General features: G+C 51.1%; 1 protein-coding gene across 1 annotated transcript in view; it reads left to right on the forward strand.

Moving 5' to 3' along the window:
- Positions 1 to 18,699, forward strand: part of INTS1 (integrator complex subunit 1) — a 625,364-nt gene that overhangs the window by 262,128 nt on the left and 344,537 nt on the right. The window contains exon 13 of the mRNA XM_085629257.1: positions 10,623 to 10,743. Within this exon, the coding sequence (XP_085485383.1) occupies positions 10,623 to 10,743 (121 nt within the window). The remainder of the gene's footprint in view (positions 1 to 10,622; positions 10,744 to 18,699) is intronic.

Below are 18,699 nucleotides of genomic sequence, written 5' to 3' on the forward strand. Positions count from 1 at the left end.
CCAAAACCCCTTGCAAATCAAATGTATCAAGAGTAACAACATTAACAAAACCCAACAGCAGAGTCTTGATCTGGTAAGATTGTTCGTCACCTTGGCAAAGCCAGGGGGGCGTCGGTGTGGGGACCATAGTGTGACCAAGAGGGGGAGTATCGGTTCCCTCCGCCGCCCGCCTCCCGCCGGAGACCCCTGGGTCAAGTGCGTGGAGCTACAAGTGGCCAGCGCTCATTCAGCCCCGGAGGGCAGCCCGGCCAGCGCGTCCGTCGCCGAGGCCAGAGCGTCCCGCTGACTCTTAGCTATGTCTGCTTTGTGAGGCTTCCAGCCCCGTCTGCGCCTTCCCTGTCGCCGCCATCCTGACGCCGAGGGCCCGGGCTCCGGGTCCGCAGCTCGATTGTCCCCCTCTTCGTCCGGTGGTGCCAAGTCCAGCACTCCGCAGGCCTCGGAGAGCGAACGTAGCTGGTGAAGTTTGCCATCGAGGCGGAAGATGATGCGGAATGGGTGCCCCCACGAGTATGGAATGCTCCGCTGCCGGAGATGATCCGTGACAGGGCGGAACTGTCGTCGGCGTTGCAAAGTGATCAGAGCTAAATCCTGGTAGAGCACCGGGGAGTGCCCCATATAAGAGACGGGATGGAGGGTCCTTGCTTTCGCAAGGATAGCTTGTTTGGTTTTAAAGTCTTGAACACACACCAGTATGTCCGCAGGGGGGCTGTTGGGCGCCCGGGGTGGACCGACCCTATGTGCTCTGTCCAGAACGATCTCCGCGCCATCCGGCGCCGCTAGGATGTGGCGGAAGAGGCCCCCGACGAAGGCATGGAGGTCCGCGTTGTCGGCCGCGGGTTTCACTCCGCGAATCCGGATGTTATGCCTGCGGGACCTATTCTCCAGGTCCTCGAGGTGGGTCTGAACATCTAGCTGCTGGTCCCGCAGGCGGAGGAGTTCTTGTTGGATCGTATTCATGTCGGACACCGTGGCGTCGCTCTTCTCCTCTAGCGCCGCCACTCGCTCCCCCACCTCCTCCACATCCCTGCGGATGTCTTTTATCTCTGCGGTGAGGTCAGCCTTCACTGTCTGTAGGTCAGCCCGCAGAGTCTGGAAGAGGGATTCCATGAATGCCTTGGTGACCGGTTCCTCCCCAGCGCTGGGAGAACGCTGCAGGGTCGCCATCTGGGAATCCGCGCCTTGACTGCCGGGGACAGGCTGAGGGCGCCCAAATATGTCTTTTAGAGGCTTTGATTTCCTCGCCTTGGATACTGGCATAGCGTAGTGTCCCACGAAGAGACCAGCGCCGAGGGGCGCGTCGATGTCGCCACCGAGGAGCAGGAAGGGCGGGGAGGTGGAGTCAAGCAGCGGCAGGCAAGCTCCCGGGCTAGTAGCAGGCTGTCTCCCGCCGTCGCCCCGCGGGTCTGAAGGCAAGGTCTCGGAGGGGGTGCCGATCGGGTAGGCCCGGCGTCCAGCAAAGGCCACGGGGGGGGGGGGGGGGGGGGGTGCCACGTGCGCCCGTAGGCCAGCGATTGAACGCGGCCCACCGTCTATTGCACTAGCCGGCTGATCTCCGGTGGTGTCCTCAGCCCCCAAGGCTCGCCTCCGGCGGCGCCTCCCAAAGTTTCAGGTCCGGGCACCCACCGGGACCCCCAGCCCCTCACCTCTCTCCCGCTCCGGCGCTCTTTGACTCACCGCCTTCCGGGCAGCCTCCGTGAGCCCGCGTGCACAAGGCGAACAGGCAGTCCTCCACACTCCCCAGTCGTCGCAGCCTGTCTCGCCGAGCCGGTCCAGGGAGGGGTCGAGGGCCTCGCACGAGAGCAGATCGCTGGGTCCGGATCCCGCCAGCAGGGTGCCCCAGCCGGGTCCCGGTCCGCGTCCAGCCGCCGGCGCTCCAGGCACAGCACACTCCCGCGCCAGGCAGCCCCCAGGACCGGTCCACTCGTCGACCGTCCGGGACAGAGAGGGGTCCCGCTCTAGCGCCAGCAAGGCTCCGGGCCTCCGCAGCTTCCAACGTCCGGCGGGGGCGGCCCGCGTTCAGGTCCCCAGGCAGAGGCCGGTATCGGGGTAGCTGGCCTCGGTAGGCCTCTCTCGGGGCCTCCGCGTTGTCGAAGCCTCCGCCGGGTACCGACCACCGCAGGCCGGGTCGCCTCTCAGAGCTCCGTCTCCAGCCGGAGCCAGCTGCGGCCGCCTCCCGCTCCAGTCGGGCCAGCGGGTCCCTGGGGCAGCCCCTCGCCGTGAACTGCAGACGGCCACGGGTCTCCCTGGAGCTCTCAGAAGCTGTTTTCGGTGGGCGGCGGGCAGGAGCTCCGAATTCTGCGTCCTACCTCGCCGCCATCATGGCCACGCCCCCCGCTGGTGCAACTTTAGACGGCGCTGTTGGCTGTCGGAGCACTGGGTATATATCCCCTTTACTTAGAGCTGCTGACAGCAGTCAAGTACCCCTCAGGGCCAGGATTATTTTCAGATTTCTTCAGGCTTGGTCCGGAGTTCCGCTAGTCTGCAGCCATCTTGTTCCGTGGACAAGCCACGCCTGCATAAACGTTCATTGAGATCAGTGGTGTGGCCGCGAGCTTGCCTGTCACTATCAAATAACTGCCTTCTAGGTTAGTGACCACCTCCAGTGCTTTGAACGGTATGGGTACATGCTGTAACTTGCAAAATATCAGTTTGCGCCCCAAGCAGAGGCAAATCGAGGCATATCACCTGGGGCATAATGAGTTTATTGCAGGAATGCAACTTGCACTGCGCGGCTAGCTAAGTAGGATAGCACTTGCCTGCTCTTCCGAGGATTAAAGAGCCCACAAACAGTCCAGATGATGCAAGTCAGGGTGCGCCTCACCTCAGTATTGGAAGTTACGCCCATTTAGAACAGTGAGCAGCGTGAGTGATGAAATTTAACTGGAATGATAGCCCCACTACTCTGGCAGTCCGATAGCACAAGACACATCCCATATTTCGTACAGACATAAAGACCAAATAGGTAAATGAGGATAACAAAGAGATAATAAGCAAACAATGCAATCCCACTTTCGGTAATATAACAGAGGCTACCGGAGAATCCCAAAGTATAACCCCCAATCAACAAACAAGAATAATTTGTAAGATTCATCCTTGGGGGTAGACAATGCTCATGGGCTACCACTTACTGGCATGGTTATACATCCGGTGTCACCGGCCCAACTGATAATCAGCAAGAGTGACCTCGGCCATTCCGCAGCATTCAATGTCGGTAACAATTTAAATTTTATAGTCCAATCCCTATGGCGTCAAACGCTGACACATCCTCGCCGGGCCATGTAGGAGACCAAAGAGCTAGACCTCAGGTGCGTCAGTTCGTCCAGGGAGTACAGAGAAGAACAATTGAACCTTGTGGTTGCCACTTGCAGAACAGTGTTATTTGGGTGGCGGAGGAGAGTTACCAGCCGTTATGCCCAAGACTGCTAGATCTGCGCGGTGCTGTTTACGGAACCAGACAGAGTCCTCCACTGTTTTGAAGACAGTGACCTTACCGTTGTATTGTATGCATAGCTTTGCAGGGTATAACATTAAATACTTTACATTATCTTCGCTGAGGGGTTTTTTTCCGTACGTAAATTTGTGTTGCGCCTCCTGCACCATTGGGGTGTAGTCTGGATACAGGGCCAATGTCATGCCTTGTTGCTGCAGGGGGCCTTTTTTCCGGGCAAGATGCAGCGCCGTATACCGGTCTTGATAGTTGAGCAATTTGGCTATCATCATGCGAGGCGGGGCTCCAGGGACTGGTTTTGGTCCTAGGATTCTATGTGCTCTCACTATGGCAAACGTGGCAGAAAAGGCCTCTCTTCCGCATAAGTCAATGAGGAGGCGCTCCACATAAATGCTCATACGCCCTGTGTTGGTGGACTCAGAGACCCCCATTATGTGCATATTATTCCTGCGCAATCTTGCTTCTAGGTCTTCAGCCTTTGCCGTGACTTGAGTTGCCTCTCCAGCTTGTGAAGGCGTTTGATGTTTGAGGAGCCCGCATCCTCCATGTCAGAGATAGGTTCAGCAGTGGTGAGACATTCTTTGTGTTGGTCGAGGCGCTGGTCCGTAGTCTCCAAGTTGGACGCTATTTTGTCAAGGCGGGTATCCCCTGCACTGAATTCCGCCCTGAGCTCTGCCAGTATCGTCTCAGCACCATAGCAGTCATGTCCACGCCCTCTGTGCTCGTGTCTTCACCCCCAGTCGGTTAATCTGCTCCTCGCTGAGGGGTCTTGGCAATGGGTGCTGCCCAATTTTAACAGCCACGCAATCAGGGAACCACATCTGCGACCACGGATCCTGATTAGCCCCCGGGAGTAGCTTCAGCGCTCCATGCAGGCCCAATGGGGATGGGGCTGCACACATTTTGCAGGTGCTTGGCAGTTACTGCCCTGTTTGCGACCACGTTATGTACCGCAGCTTGCAGCCACACTGTTAGGATGTTTCACTGTATGCACGAAGTATACCACTGGGTGGTGCACAGTCATGAAAGTATTCACAGAGCACAAATGCCACTCGTACTGCTTGTTGCTACCCACCGCCCCCGCTGCAGAATCTAGCGTTGAGGCATGCTCCATGTGTTTTCAAATGGCAGTCGCATTACAGCATGCAGCCGTGGCTCTCATCGTGTTGCTCCATGCTGGAAGAAAGGCCAACGGCATCGCGGGACAACCCTGCCCCAGCCCCTTTGCGCTGGCTATGCTATATCGCCACCGCCTTCTGCTGGATAATGGGGCCGGACGCAACGCAAAAGTGCCGCCCAACTTAACCACACGTTGAAGATTCCAGTTGCCAGGTACCGGCCTATGTGGTCACTGGGGCGGAGATCATAATTTAGCTTGCGCAGGTCCGAGCGTCAGCTGGCCTCGAGTTTAGCGCTGCCGGCATGCATTGTCGTGGCCCCACCCTCAGGCTCTCTCCGAGGACTGAGCCAGGCCGCAACAGCCGCGCCACTTCTCCAGTTTTTTCAGCTTCCCCGCCTCTCACCACCGTCTGCCTGGAAGATCCCGCTCATTGCTCCAGTACCGTGAAAGGGGTTTAGAAGCAGAGAAGCAGTGCAGCATTTGCAGGCCTGTGAACGTCGGTGGTACCTTCAGAGCTTGAGCTCGAGTGGCCATCTTGGTCCTAGGCCAGACCACGCCCCCCAGCCACGGATGACTTTTAATTAAATCTTCAAGGGAAAAAGGGACATCAAAGTATTGCCTGTGGGTATCTTCCAGTAACAGAAGTCTGATTGAATCATAAATGCAAGTATATCCTCAGGCGAAGCTGTGAAGGTCCGCTTGGTAACTAGTGATGAGGCGAAGTATATCATCAGTGTTATAATATGATATATAATTGTCTCCTATCAGTTCAGTGATGCAACTATTTGCCCAGGGTTTCCACAACATCCACACAAGCATCCTGCCTTCCCTGTCCCCTTCCCTGTAGCTCAAGACTGTTGTTTCCATACTGAGTGTTTCTCTAATTTCAGCAGTAATTGTGAGTCCCTAGTGAAGTAGTATCTGGTCTCAAGAGTGCGGTGATGTGCCTCAAGGTTTTCAGTTTGCTTACTTACTTTAAGTATACCAGATTGTTTTGAAATAGAAGCATCCCATTTAACCACTTTGAAGGCTTCCAGGAGCTACCCTTCCAAAGGCAGTGATTCAGAATTATTTAGAGAATATTCCCATATTCAAGATAGAATCTTGTCTCTGAGCAGCAAGTCCTGAAGAACATGAGGTGGTAGGCGCCAGGAGAAGGTGCACCTGTGCAGTCCCAGAAAGCAAGCTGGAGAAGCATCAGAGCATCGTCCAAGAGGTTTCTGAGAAAGTGTTCTATCTGTGTCGTCCAGACACTCGCATCCCTGGCGACAAACCTGTAGTCTATCCTGGACCAAGTGTTGTCGGAGGAGGTATTGCCCTTGCCCTCTTAGGTTGTTGTATCCCGAGTACTCCAAACATTTATAAGGTTACTGTCTGTCGTGATCATGTGCAATTGCCTGTCTGCTAATGGATGGGAACAGCTACTGTGGTTTGGTTGGTTGAGTGAGGCATCTATAGCCATATGTAGGTACCTAAATACCGATCGGTAACGGCCGAAATTCGGTAAATATCCCGTTACCGACCGGTATTTAGGCATTTGCGATGTAGGTGGCTGATTTTCTGGATTCGGTATTTACCGAATCGGAATTTAAGAAATCGGTAAAATACCGATTCGGTAAATTACCGAATCCAGAAATGCTATGTAGGGGGCACTCAAGTGAGTGCATTATTGGTGTCTGGATTCGTTATTTACAACCAACTACAAGTTGATGGTAAATGACGAATACCTTTCAAAAAGCATTTTTGTGCTATTTGAAAAGTGCCATGTGGCAGACATACATGCCCTTAGGGCATGTATGTGCGCCACATGTGCACACATGCACGAATCAGGGGTGCAACAGGGTGTCAATGTGACACCCTGCCACCCATGATAATGCCTCCCGTATTACCGATTCGGTATTTACCGAATCGGTAATAGTAACTGGCTTCCCATTCATTCCTATGGGCCTCCAGGCCCATAGGAATGAATGGGAAGGGATGCATTATTACCGATTCGGTAAATACCGATTCATAAATACCGATATTTACCGAATCGGTAATAATTACCGACTATTTACCTACTTACCATTTACCGAGTCATAAATACCGAATCGGTAAAATTCGGTATTTATGAATCGGTAAATAGTATGTTATCTACATATGGCCCCTAGTCTTACGTTAAAATCACCACTCGTGAACATTTTCTTCGGACACAGCACTATGGCTTTCTGCCTTAGTTTAAGGAAGAAGCCTGGAGTGTCATGTGGTTGTAGTATTACCTAGGAGAATACCTTGCAGAATGAACTAGTGCTCTGCTCGTTTACAATCTACATACAAGGTATGGCAGTGGGTGCCTTTTTGAATAACTGGAGTAACACCCATAGATCAGGCACAGTAAAGTGCCACATGGCGTCTGCCATTCAAGTCGCTTGCACTCTGAAATGTGTAGTCAGCGAGGTGAATCTCCTGGAGAGGACTTATCGATTTTGTGATGATTTAAATATGCAAAAAAGTAACTAGTATTGTGAGGGTCCATGAGACCCTGTATACTCCAATAAATAAATCTAAAAGATGATTTCTAGCAGGAGGCAGCTGAATAGCTTATCTAGGGTTGTCAAGAAGATGGTTGTGATCTCCTGCTCAAGATTTGCTTGTGTGGCTCAGTGGGCCAGAGCCCCTGTGGTGTATGGTAATACAAGTCCTATGATGTCATCAGGATAAATCCCATACATTAATACACAACATTCCTACCCTGCACCCACTGTTGCTTCCCCAACTTGCCATAGAGTGTCAGTCCACCCATCCCCCCAACCCCCAAGTACATATGACTTTGATAAGCAGTCAATAAAACTGCAGGAACCTGCCAATGGGGTAGTGTTAACATATATACAGGAGTAAGAGCATACATACCAGTGGTAGCGAGATAGCCTGGTAAACAACCTTTCTCTGTGAGGAGATGGGTGGCTCAAGCGGAGGGCAAATTTCGGCACCAAATGGTTTAATTCACATAAAAAGATGATTGATCAGGAGTGCTGGTCAATGAGAGTGAGGCTAATTGAACTGTCAATTCAAATTATGCCGGGGGGGTGAGGCCCTAGTGCAAGATTTCTCATCACTCAGCATCACATAGGCGGCCAGAGGGGCTTCTTTCGCAGTCATCTTTATATCGAGGAGGGACGAGGGGCTTGTAGATGGCCGAACTGAAGTGCTAGCTTCAGATCTGTGAATTTGTCCTGCTTCTCGCTTAGAGTGATGTGAAGTTTATCAGGGTACACAAGTGCATATGGTATGCCCACTTTCATTAGGGCACACTTGGCTGGGAAAAATTCCCTTGCAAGGCCTAGACCACAATCGTGAACTTTTGGTAGATGAATATATGATTGATTGTCTTGGAACTGGAGGTCCAGCTGTTCACTCGCCAGCCGGAGGATAGTGTCACAATCCTGAAAGTTTAGCAGACGGGCGAGAATTGGGCAGGCAGGGACTCCAGGCAGACCCAGCGAATGATGTGCATGCTCTACAGAGAACATCGTAGTGAAGGCCTCCCTGGTAAACCGGGTCAGCAGTATGGATTGTACAAACGTCTCCATACGCTCCATGTGTGGGGATTCAGGGAGGCTAATGATGTGGGTGTTATTCCTTCTAGACTGAACCTCTAAGGCTTTATTTTTGTCTTTGATGATCTGGAGACCTTTTTACATCTGCAACAGCTGTTAATGACGAGAGGTGGTGTCAACCTCCACTTCAAATAGCCGAAGTTCAGCTGATCTAGTTGGTCTTCATGTTTGTTTGTTCCGTCATACGATCGATTCTGTTTGTAAGCATGTCAGTCTTGGAGTCATTCGTGGCAAGACTTTGTTTCATCTTGATTATTATTCTGCGAAAGTCCTGATCCAAGGCAGGGTCCGCTGGGGTCTCCGCTGGGGTCTCCGCAAGGGCCAAGACATGCCCAGCTCATCATTTGAAGATCTTGATCATTTTTGCTCATGGGTTAATTTGGATTGTTTGTGATCCTATTTGCCCTTCACCAGGGGCAAACACAGAGTCCGGGGCACTGTGCAGATCTCCCTCTCCTGCATGTATTGGACTTATCAGTAAAACACTGGAGGCTAGCGGCAATGGTCCACCCTCACCTGAACAGCATGGGAGGCATGAGCAGACAGCCGGGCGTTCGAACAATATGGGCTTGCACATATAGTTGGTGGTGGGATCAAAGAACCCAGGTCGATCAGGGGTACGGGGAGGGGCGTAGCGCACCACCCTAGTACTCGGGCCCTCATGTGGTCTCAACTGCGCTAGTTGTCCCACTCCTTTATAATGATACTCTGTGGATCAACAGCTGTGGCAGTGTCTCCAAATGCACATTTAGATCGGTGATCGTATATAGGGATGCTTCTGTTGATCTCTTGAGCCTCCAGATGATGGCATTGGTGCAGGAAGGAGACAGATTTTTCCCCTGGCTAGGGTCACAGTGCAGCGCCACAGATCAGCATTTTCAGAGGAGGCCCCCACAATCTTACGCCACCTTCTAAGGTGGGGTTGAATCGGAGAAAGTTTTGTAAGTACTTCCCGTGGCCCAAGAGAGGACCTCAATAGCAGGTCCGGCACTCCTTCTCCAAGGCTCCCAATCTCAAGCGGGCCCCTCACTCAGCAGGCTGGCAGAGAACGCTATAGCCAGACTTTTCCGGGCCGAGCCCATCAACTGCTGGCCTCCTCCCTGATCTGAGCCACCCGCAGTCCATCGTATCTGAAAACACTGCGCAGCCCACGGAGTGGAGGCAGAGTGCCTTCTCAACCCTCCCCGCCAGGCATCTGACTCCAACGGCAGGGCCCAAGAGCTGCAAAACGTCTCCTTGCTTCCTCACAACGACTGCTTCTGCCTAGGTGAAGACTAAGTCCTTGCTTGACTTTTAGGCCAATTTTCCCCAGCGGCTCCTGGACACACCAACCTGCAGCTTTTGTGAACTTACGTCGGCTGCTTCAGGTGTTAAGTTGAATGTGGCAGGTCAATGCCGACTGGAAGCCAAGTTCTCCAGCAGTGACCAATTGCAAAGCAGCCCCGTTTTGCCGTCTGCACCAAACTCTGCAAATATGGAAGTGAAGAGGGGGAGAGGCCTATGCCTCTTCTCCTGGGGACAGTTGGAGCCCAGCATACCACTTTTAAGGTGCCAATTGGTTTGTAGGGAGCAGGATTGATGCTGGATTTTGTTTTCGGCCGGCAGAGCCTCACCCCAGGCTTGCCAAATTGCTGTCCGGCACCTCTTCTGTTGGATATTAAACCATATTTCCTACTTTAGTCTTGACATTCTGGTTTGAATGTCCTTTTATTTGGGTATAACTCATTTTTTTTTTCCAGTCCGTCTATGATGTTATGTGCCTCTCACTAGGGCACCTCCATTGGATAAGTGCCGACTATTTCAATGAAGCCTTTGAAACCTGAGGGTGAAGACATCCAGTAAAACCCAAGATCGCCTCTGCAGAATAACTCTGTATTTATTTTGTTTCCCTCTTTTGGGGTATTTCGTGTAATGTTGAGGAGCGTCTCACCATTCAAATGGTGACAATATCTGACAGTCAGTGAACACTTCTCACCATTCCCTTGCTTGTTTTTTCATTGCTTCAAGAGAAAGAGACCCGCTGGAGCTTCCTTCAGACGAGGTCGACTGTTGTGGCCTTCTAGGGTTCTGCTGCAGTGGGTGTGGCCACATGAATACTTCTGTTGCTGCTTCAGTTGGGGAATGATGTGCAAATAGTCACAATTCTTAAAGGGAAAGGAATCCTACAGAATGAAAGGCCAGTTGGTCAGACTGAGGTGCGAGGGATCACCTTAATAAGCAGCAACAAAAACTGGCTGTTGATGGCATCAAGCAGCAGCATTGATCCCTCTATTATCAGAATTCTGGTGATTAAAGCCTTGTGAGGCAGATGAAGACCACCCCAAGAATCCATGAATTAAGGTGAGTACATTATTAGAAAAACACCTCTGAGGAGGCACAGAGCAATGTACCCACACCGCCCTCCATCCAGTCAAAATTGTTGTAAGATGTTAAGCTAACCTGTTTTTCTTAATTTCAGATTTGGAGGTTTTGCGCTCGTTCCAGAACCAGATAGCTGCAATTCAGCGAGATGCTGTGTGGTGGCTGCACACCGTTGTACCAATAATCAGCAAGCTGCCCCCCAAGGAGTTTGTGCACTGGTAAGGCTCTCACCTCATTGAAAAGACAGTCCTCCTTTAACAACTAGTTAATTGCATATGCATTTTTATGGTATTACCGGTATCTCCTCCCTCTAGCCCAAGTATAAGTGATAGTGGGTAAGACATGCTGATAAAGCATTTAATGCAGGTGACATACAGAAATGCAGTTCATTGCTTCATACAATCCATTATAATTTAGAAATGGTAACTTAGAAATATTTTGCTTCTGCTTTGCTGTCACTTTTATGTCCCCTTTTACTTTATAATGTGTGCTTTGTGCTCTCCTTTCTATCATCCTTGCTATGTTCCCTCTTTCCTAGACTTCCTTTGTGCATTTGATCAGTGCTCCTCTTCTCAGATTGCTTGATTCACTTTATTTTAGCTCTTCTTTATTGGCGTTCGCGTATGTTGCAGCTCATGCTTGATCACTGCGGACTTAGCTTATTTACTCACTAATGCTCTGCTTCACATTGTTGTTGTGATCCAACTTTCAACTTTTTGGTCCTGTTTTAGTTTACGTTCTGTCGTTGCTGTTCCAAATGTGAGCAAAGTATTGTTATGTTATCTTACTTTGCATGTATAAAATGCCACTTACATCACTTATTCACTTCAGAGATCTAGGGCTAGTGTGAAGTATTCATATTTATGCAGAAAAAAGTCACAGCGACTTACAAAGCAAATGGGATGTAATACGAATGATGCAAGTTTTAATGTGTTCATTGTAGGTGGACCTAACAAGGACTAATAAAATATAAACACTGAGGAAGTGAAACAACTTGCTTGTGTGTATTAGTCCTCCATATGCATTCTGGCATAGACCATAATAGTGGTCATTCAATTAAGCAAGTATTTGTCCTTTAGTGTTAGCAGAAAAAGGGCTGGGTATTCTTGGACACATGTTTTATTCAAATTGTCAGTCATCAGTAAGGGACAATCCTTTAGTTTGGGAGTACTTGGCAAGCTCCTGTCGGTAAATCTGGTTCTGTATCACTTCATGATCTCAGATGCATCCCCAGGGATCATCAACTCAACATCCTTCAGGAAATGTAAACAGTGAGGGAGGGGAACACAATAGCCTACCAGAACTCGTCCTACTAATGCATTCTGATAGTTAAAGTCCTTACTTGTGTTCATACTTCCAGTTAATCAAGTGTCTGCCACAAAGTGTTGGCGCTGCAAGAGCTGGATGTCTTTCCTAATTGCCACTCAGCGTCAAAGAGCATTTTGTCTAATGTTGATGCTACAGCGTACTTTTCTAGTGTTCGAGGCATGTGGGCTGCTGAATTCATATCTGTGCATAGATCGCCGCCTAGTGTTGGGTCCGGATGTTTGCACGTTGTTGTCCTGGAAGAGTCTTCGAAGTATCCTTGGATAGGTGACTCCTCCCCTGGACTACAGTGCGCATGGGCATCCTCTCCATCCTCAGATTGTTTTTTTCCGCCATTGGGTTCGGATGTGCTATCTTAGCTCAAGTTAGGAAAATATTTTTTCGAGGCCAAAAGGCCTTTAGTTCGCGTCGGTACTGTTTATCGATCGGGTTTCGATAGAATTTGTTAGTTTACTAACTTTCAGCACCGACTGCTTTCGCATTTACCTGTCCATCGACGACTTCGACGATGGAATCCAGGACGCCGTTCAAAAGGTGTCCGGTATGCAATGCGAAGTACCCACACATCGACGTCCATCCGGTGTGCAACAAATGCCTTTCGCCGGACCACGACGAATCAACATGCATGGCCTGTGCCCGGTTCCGCTCGAAGAAGACTCTGCGGAATCGACGAGCGGCGAGACTCGAGGCGCAGCACGCGGCACCGGCCCCGACAGACATCTTCGGCGAGGCCGAGGACGTCGAGGAATTGGAAGTCTTGCCCTCCAGTCCCGTTTCCGAACACGAACCCGGATCGGACGAGGAAGACGAGTCACTCTTCCACAGAGGTGAAGACGACACCGAGGTAGGAGACGACGAGGAGGCCTTCGGGGCCGAAGAAAGTAGCTCCAATGATGAACAAGGCCTACCTGTTCAAAACGTTCAAACACCAGTGCCACAGCCTATGGCTCCGGTCGAGGGATCGCCTTCGGGCCTTACCCGAGACCCATCCCGCAGTTCTTCGGCCCCGCCCTCGGGCCCGGCCTCGGACGTTCAGCGGCAGCCATTACTCCATAAACAGGCTGGTTTCCCTATCACAAAACCGAAACCGAAAGCTGCTCAGGTTCCACCGAAACCGAAACTGAAAGTAGCGCTGGTCGGATCGAGGCCTTCGACGCCAGCGCACCACGTCGGCACCGACCGCACCAAGAGGGACTTCGGTGCCGAACTTGAGGCGGGCGACGTTGGAGTCGACAAACGGAAAAAAGCCATCGGCACCGACAAACCTGCTCGGCTACCGGCACCGATGACACCAAGGGCCGTACCGCCTACTGTGTCTCACATCGCTCCCTCGACGACACCTAAGCCTCAGGTATCGAAGACTTCGACGGTGATCTCTTCACCCCGACTCGATGACCCTCCGGCACCGAAAAAATCTACGGCCGCCTCTACGAGCCTGGCCGGTGCCAAAGCCTCGAAGGCGCCCCAAGTACGACCTGGTGTGACGCAAGGCAGCAAAACCACACCTGTCCTCCAGGACACGTCGGGCTCCGGTTCGGTCGGAGCTCCCGCAGCCTCTTCGGTGCCGACCAACATTACCTTCGGCTTGCCTCCGTCAACAATCCCAAAAATGTTCCAACTCAGGACACGGGTCACCCAACCTACGGTCACACCTGCTGAGACGTCTCCAGCACGTATCATCGACGCCGGCACTGGCAGAATGATTCTCCAGGACCGAAGGATAACTTCGGAGCCGCCATTGGACCCTTTCAGGATCCCACTAAAAAGGAAGTTGCCTGCAGAGTCGGAACCTCTCCTTTATGAACCCTTCCATTCATCCTACCAGGATCCACACCGGTTCTCCCCCACACGCTCCGATACAGACGCATTGGGGGACTACATGGCTGACCAAGTCCCCTACCATGTAGACACGGACCCTGACGACCAGCAGGACCCTGATCAAACTTGGGGCGACCCTGCAGACCCCAGTGCACCTCTTGATGCACAGGATCCACAACTCTATGGGGCAAAGACATCTCCTACGGAGGATACTGCAGCGTTCAATGCTCTTATCGAACGTGCTGCCAATAACCATGGGGTGCAGCTTCACTCTGATACCATCGAAGATGACTTTCTAATGGACACCTTTGCATCCTCAGAAAGACATGTAAAGACTCTGCCAATGTTGAAGGGGGTCCTCAAACCAGCCAAGGACATTTTCAAAGAACCCACCAGGGCACGAGTGATAAACCCCAGGATTGATAAAAAATACAGATCAGCACCTGGGGATCCTACTTACATCAGAGGACAATTACCACTCGACTCCATCGTCGTAGCGAATGCACGCAAGAGGGCACACTCGCAAACAACAGGTGACGCTCCTCCCCCGGACAAAGAGTCCAAGGTGTTAGAAACCTCTGGCAAGCGAGTTGCCGCCCAAGCTGCCAACATATGGCGCATAGCCAACACTCAGGCGCTCCTTGCTCGCTATGATAGAGCGCACTATGACACACTTGAGCAAATATTCCAACATCTCCCTGACCAGTTCAAGGAAGGCGCAGAAATGCTCATCAGAGAAGGACAGCTACTAACGAACGCTTCCATCAAATGCGCACTAGATGTTGCAGACACGGCTGCCAGAGCCATAAACACAAGCGTCATGTTGCGACGACATGCCTGGCTACGGATCTCAGGATTCAAGCCTGAGGTACAAAACAATATACTGAACCAGCCCGTCAACCCCGACTATTTATTCGGGCCAGAGGTTGACACCACCCTCGAAAAGATAAAAAAGGATACGGACACTGCAAAGTCCATGGGCGCACTACAAACTCAGTCCTTTCGGAGCGGCTCCTTTCGTCGCCCCGGAAACAAGGGAGCAGGTAGAGGACAGGGGTCACAACAAACATATAACAAAGGCAATACACAGACCACCTATGATAAAAACACCCGAGGTGGATATCGTGGCTCCAGCACAAAGGGCAGAGGACGCGGCTACGGCAACACCAGGTCCTCCCCCAAGAACAAGCAGTGACGCCCTCTCCCTTCCTCCCGACCACATAACACCTGTCGGGGGAAGGCTACAAAGGTTCCTGTCCACGTGGAATTCCATCACCACGGACAGGTGGGTCAAAGATATTATAAAATACGGTTACTGTCTGGAGTTAACCTCCACTCCACCCACAATACCACCAAGAAGCCGTCCTATGTCCTCAGAGCACTTAACGCTCTTACAGCAAGAAGTGCAAAGTATGCTTCTAAAAGGCGCTATAGAGGTCGTACCCATCCACGAGCAGGGTGCGGGAGTGTACTCCCTCTACTTCTTAATTCCAAAAAAGGACGGGTCGCTCAGACCTATATTGGACCTGAGACCCCTGAACCAGTACATTCTTTCAGAGCACTTTCATATGCTCACTCTACAGCAAGTCCTTCCGCTTCTCAAGCAGGGAGACTTCCTAGCCACACTGGACCTCAAGGATGCGTACTTTCACATACCCATCCACCCCTCACACAAAAAATACCTCAGGTTCACTGTTCAGGGGCAGCACTATCAGTTCAAAGTCCTTCCCTTCGGCGTGACGACAGCGCCCAGGGTTTTCACGAAGTGCCTCGCTACGGTGGCAGCACATCTACGGAGGCAGCATATACACGTCTACCCCTACCTAGACGACTGGCTCGTTCAAGCGAAGTCAGCCCAGCAATGTGCAAGCCACATGTCCCGCACCATTCACCTTCTTCACAGTCTGGGATTCTCACTGAATTATCCAAAGTCCCATCTCCAGCCCGCACACGTACAACAGTACCTAGGTGCGACTATAGACACTCTGGCGGCCACAGCTCAGCCAAATTTAGTGAGGATCGACAGCATACAACTGCTGATCTCCAAATTCAAACCCAATCACTCACTTCCAGCGCGAGTGTTCATGCAGTTGATAGGCATGATGGCCTCCTGCATCTTCATAGTCCCGCACGCGAGATTACATATGCGCCCACTTCAGGAGTGCCTAGCACGTCAGTGGAATCAGGCTCAAGGACAGTTAAAGGACCTAGTGTTGGTGAGCGGTCGGGCATACAACTCTCTGCATTGGTGGAATCCACAAAACCTTTGCAAGGGCCGACCGTTCCAAGAGCCTGTCCCACAAATAGTACTGACAGCGGACGCGTCTCTCCAGGGATGGGGAGCTCATGTACTCCACTACACAGTGCAAGGACTATGGACAACACAACAAAAGAAGTTGCACATCAACCTTCTGGAATTGATGGCAATCTTCCTAGCCATGAAGGCGTTCAAAGTACATCTATGCAACAAGGTCGTGTTGATCCGGACGGACAACATGACCGCAATGTACTACATACAGAAACAGGGAGGCACACACTCTCCACAGTTGTCTCATCTGGCTCAGAGCATGTGGAAGTGGGCCATTCAAAGGAACATGTTCCTCATGGCGGAACACCTCCCTGGCAAGGACAACCAGATGGCGGATCTGCTCAGCAGACACAGCCACCAAATGCACGAGTGGGAGTTACACCCATCAGTACTCCAACCGTACTTTCAGCAGTGGGGTCATCCGGAGATAGACCTATTCGCGACAAGCGAAAACGCAAAATGCCCAAGCTTCGCCGCCAGATTCCCACATCCGCAGTCGCAGGGCAATGCGATATGGATGAACTGGTCCGGCAGATTTGCGTACGCTTTTCCCCCAGCGCCATTGATACCGCTAGTGGCCCGCAAACTCCGACAACACTCCCTGACACTCGTCCTAGTTGCTCCCACGTGGGCACGCCAGCCGTGGTACACCACCTTCCTCGAACTTTCCGTGGTGCCGCATCAAAGGCTGCGGATCAAACCCGCGCATTTGACGCAGAACCATGGAGAGGTTCAGCACCCAGATCCGCAACAGCTGAATCTGGCGATCTGGCTCCTGAAGTCCTAGAGTTTGGCTATCTCAACCTGCCACCTGACTGTATGGACATCATCAAGGAGGCCAGGAGACCCACTACCAGAGCTTGCTATGCAGCCAAATGGAAAAGGTTCGTCATTTATTGCGGAAATAATGACATCAACCCGCTGGACGCATCCATCCAAAACATCATCTGTTATCTCTTACACCTATATCGATGCAATCTGGCGTACACCTCTATACGTGTCCATTTGACCGCAATATCAGCCTATCTGCAAACCAGGCAGCACCTCTCTCTATTCAGAGTGCCTGCCATCAAAGCATTCTTGGAAGGGCTCAAACGAGTCATTCCACCTAGTCACCCACCGGCTCCAATGTGGAACCTCAACTTGGTCCTCACACGCCTGATGGGTCCACCCTTTGAACCTCTACACTCATGCGAGATTCAATTCCTTACCTGGAAAGTGGCCTTCCTAGTAGCGATCACTTCCCTCAGAAGAGTTAGTGAACTCCAGGCACTAACCGTTCAAGAGCCATTTATTCAGGTTCACGCTAACAGGGTCGTACTACGTACCAACCCCAAGTTCATGCCCAAGGTAATATCACAGTTCCACATGAACCAGACTATTGAACTGCCCGTTTTCTTCCAAAACCCACAAACTGTTGCAGAAAGGGCACTACATACACTAGATGTACGGAGGGCCCTCATGTACTACATCGACAGGACTAAACCATTCAGGAAGACAAAACAACTGTTCGTTGCCTTTGCCCCACACCACAAAGGTAACGCCATCTCCAAAGCAGGGATAGCCAGATGGATAGTTAAGTGTATTCAAATCTGTTATCAAAAGGCAAAACGCACATTAACTATTCCACCACGAGCCCACTCAACACGTAAGTTGGGGGCTTCCATGGCCTTCCTAGGAAATATTCCCCTGCATGATATATGCAGAGCAGCCACATGGTCCACTACACACACATTTACAAAACACTATTGCGTAGATGTGCAGTCAAAACAGCAGGCAGCTGTAGGACAGGCTGTTCTCAAAACACTTTTTCAGACCGCTGCAGCTGGCACGGGTAGCCGCCGCTAATAGAGGGCACTGCTATGTATTCTATGCACAGATATGAATTCAGCAGCCCACATGCCTCGAACTGAATATGCTACTTACCAGTATGCATCTGTTCTTGGCATGTAGGGCTGCTGACATTCATATCGCCCTCCCTCCTCCCCGGCGCCTGTCGCAGCTGCAGCTCTCAGAATTACTGCAAGCATGGTCATCACTTTCTGTATCTACTCCATCACTGCCACAATGGCGAAAAACAATCTGAGGATGGAGAGGATGCCCATGCGCACTGTAGTCCAGGGGAGGAGTCACCTATCCAAGGATACTTCGAAGACTCTTCCAGGACAACAACGTGCAAACATCCGGACCCAACACTAGGCGGCGATCTATGCACAGATATGAATGTCAGCAGCCCTACATGCCAAGAACAGATGCATACTGGTAAGTAGCATATTCATTACTGTCTGTTGGACCTGCGATGGGCAAGCCCAGCACAAAGGGGGGTAGCTTGGCTCGAGTGACAAGGCGGTAGAAGGCTGTTGTGTTAAGCCGGCTATGACCAAATAATAACTCCCTGCACACCACATAAAAAGAAGGACACCACACCACTGTTATAGATAAATACGTTTTGTTTATGTAAAAGTTCTCTGGGTTGGAAGAAGTTCAATTAGTTAATCACATTCACCTTTCTTACATGGGTTTGATTAGCTGTGTACTGGTTGCGTAGGAATAAATGGTTGGACTCTAATAAATAAATATACTGGATAAATATCAGGATTCAATACATTTGGAATAAATATCAGCAATGACTGGAATAAATATCAGCAAAACATCACAGTTGCATAGCAAGTTAGATACCGATCGTTTCACATAAATATCTCAGGGTCATACTGGTATCGCT

Source organism: Triturus cristatus, chromosome 10 (genome assembly GCF_964204655.1).
Source record: "Triturus cristatus chromosome 10, aTriCri1.1, whole genome shotgun sequence".
Lineage (NCBI taxonomy): Eukaryota > Metazoa > Chordata > Amphibia > Caudata > Salamandridae > Triturus > Triturus cristatus.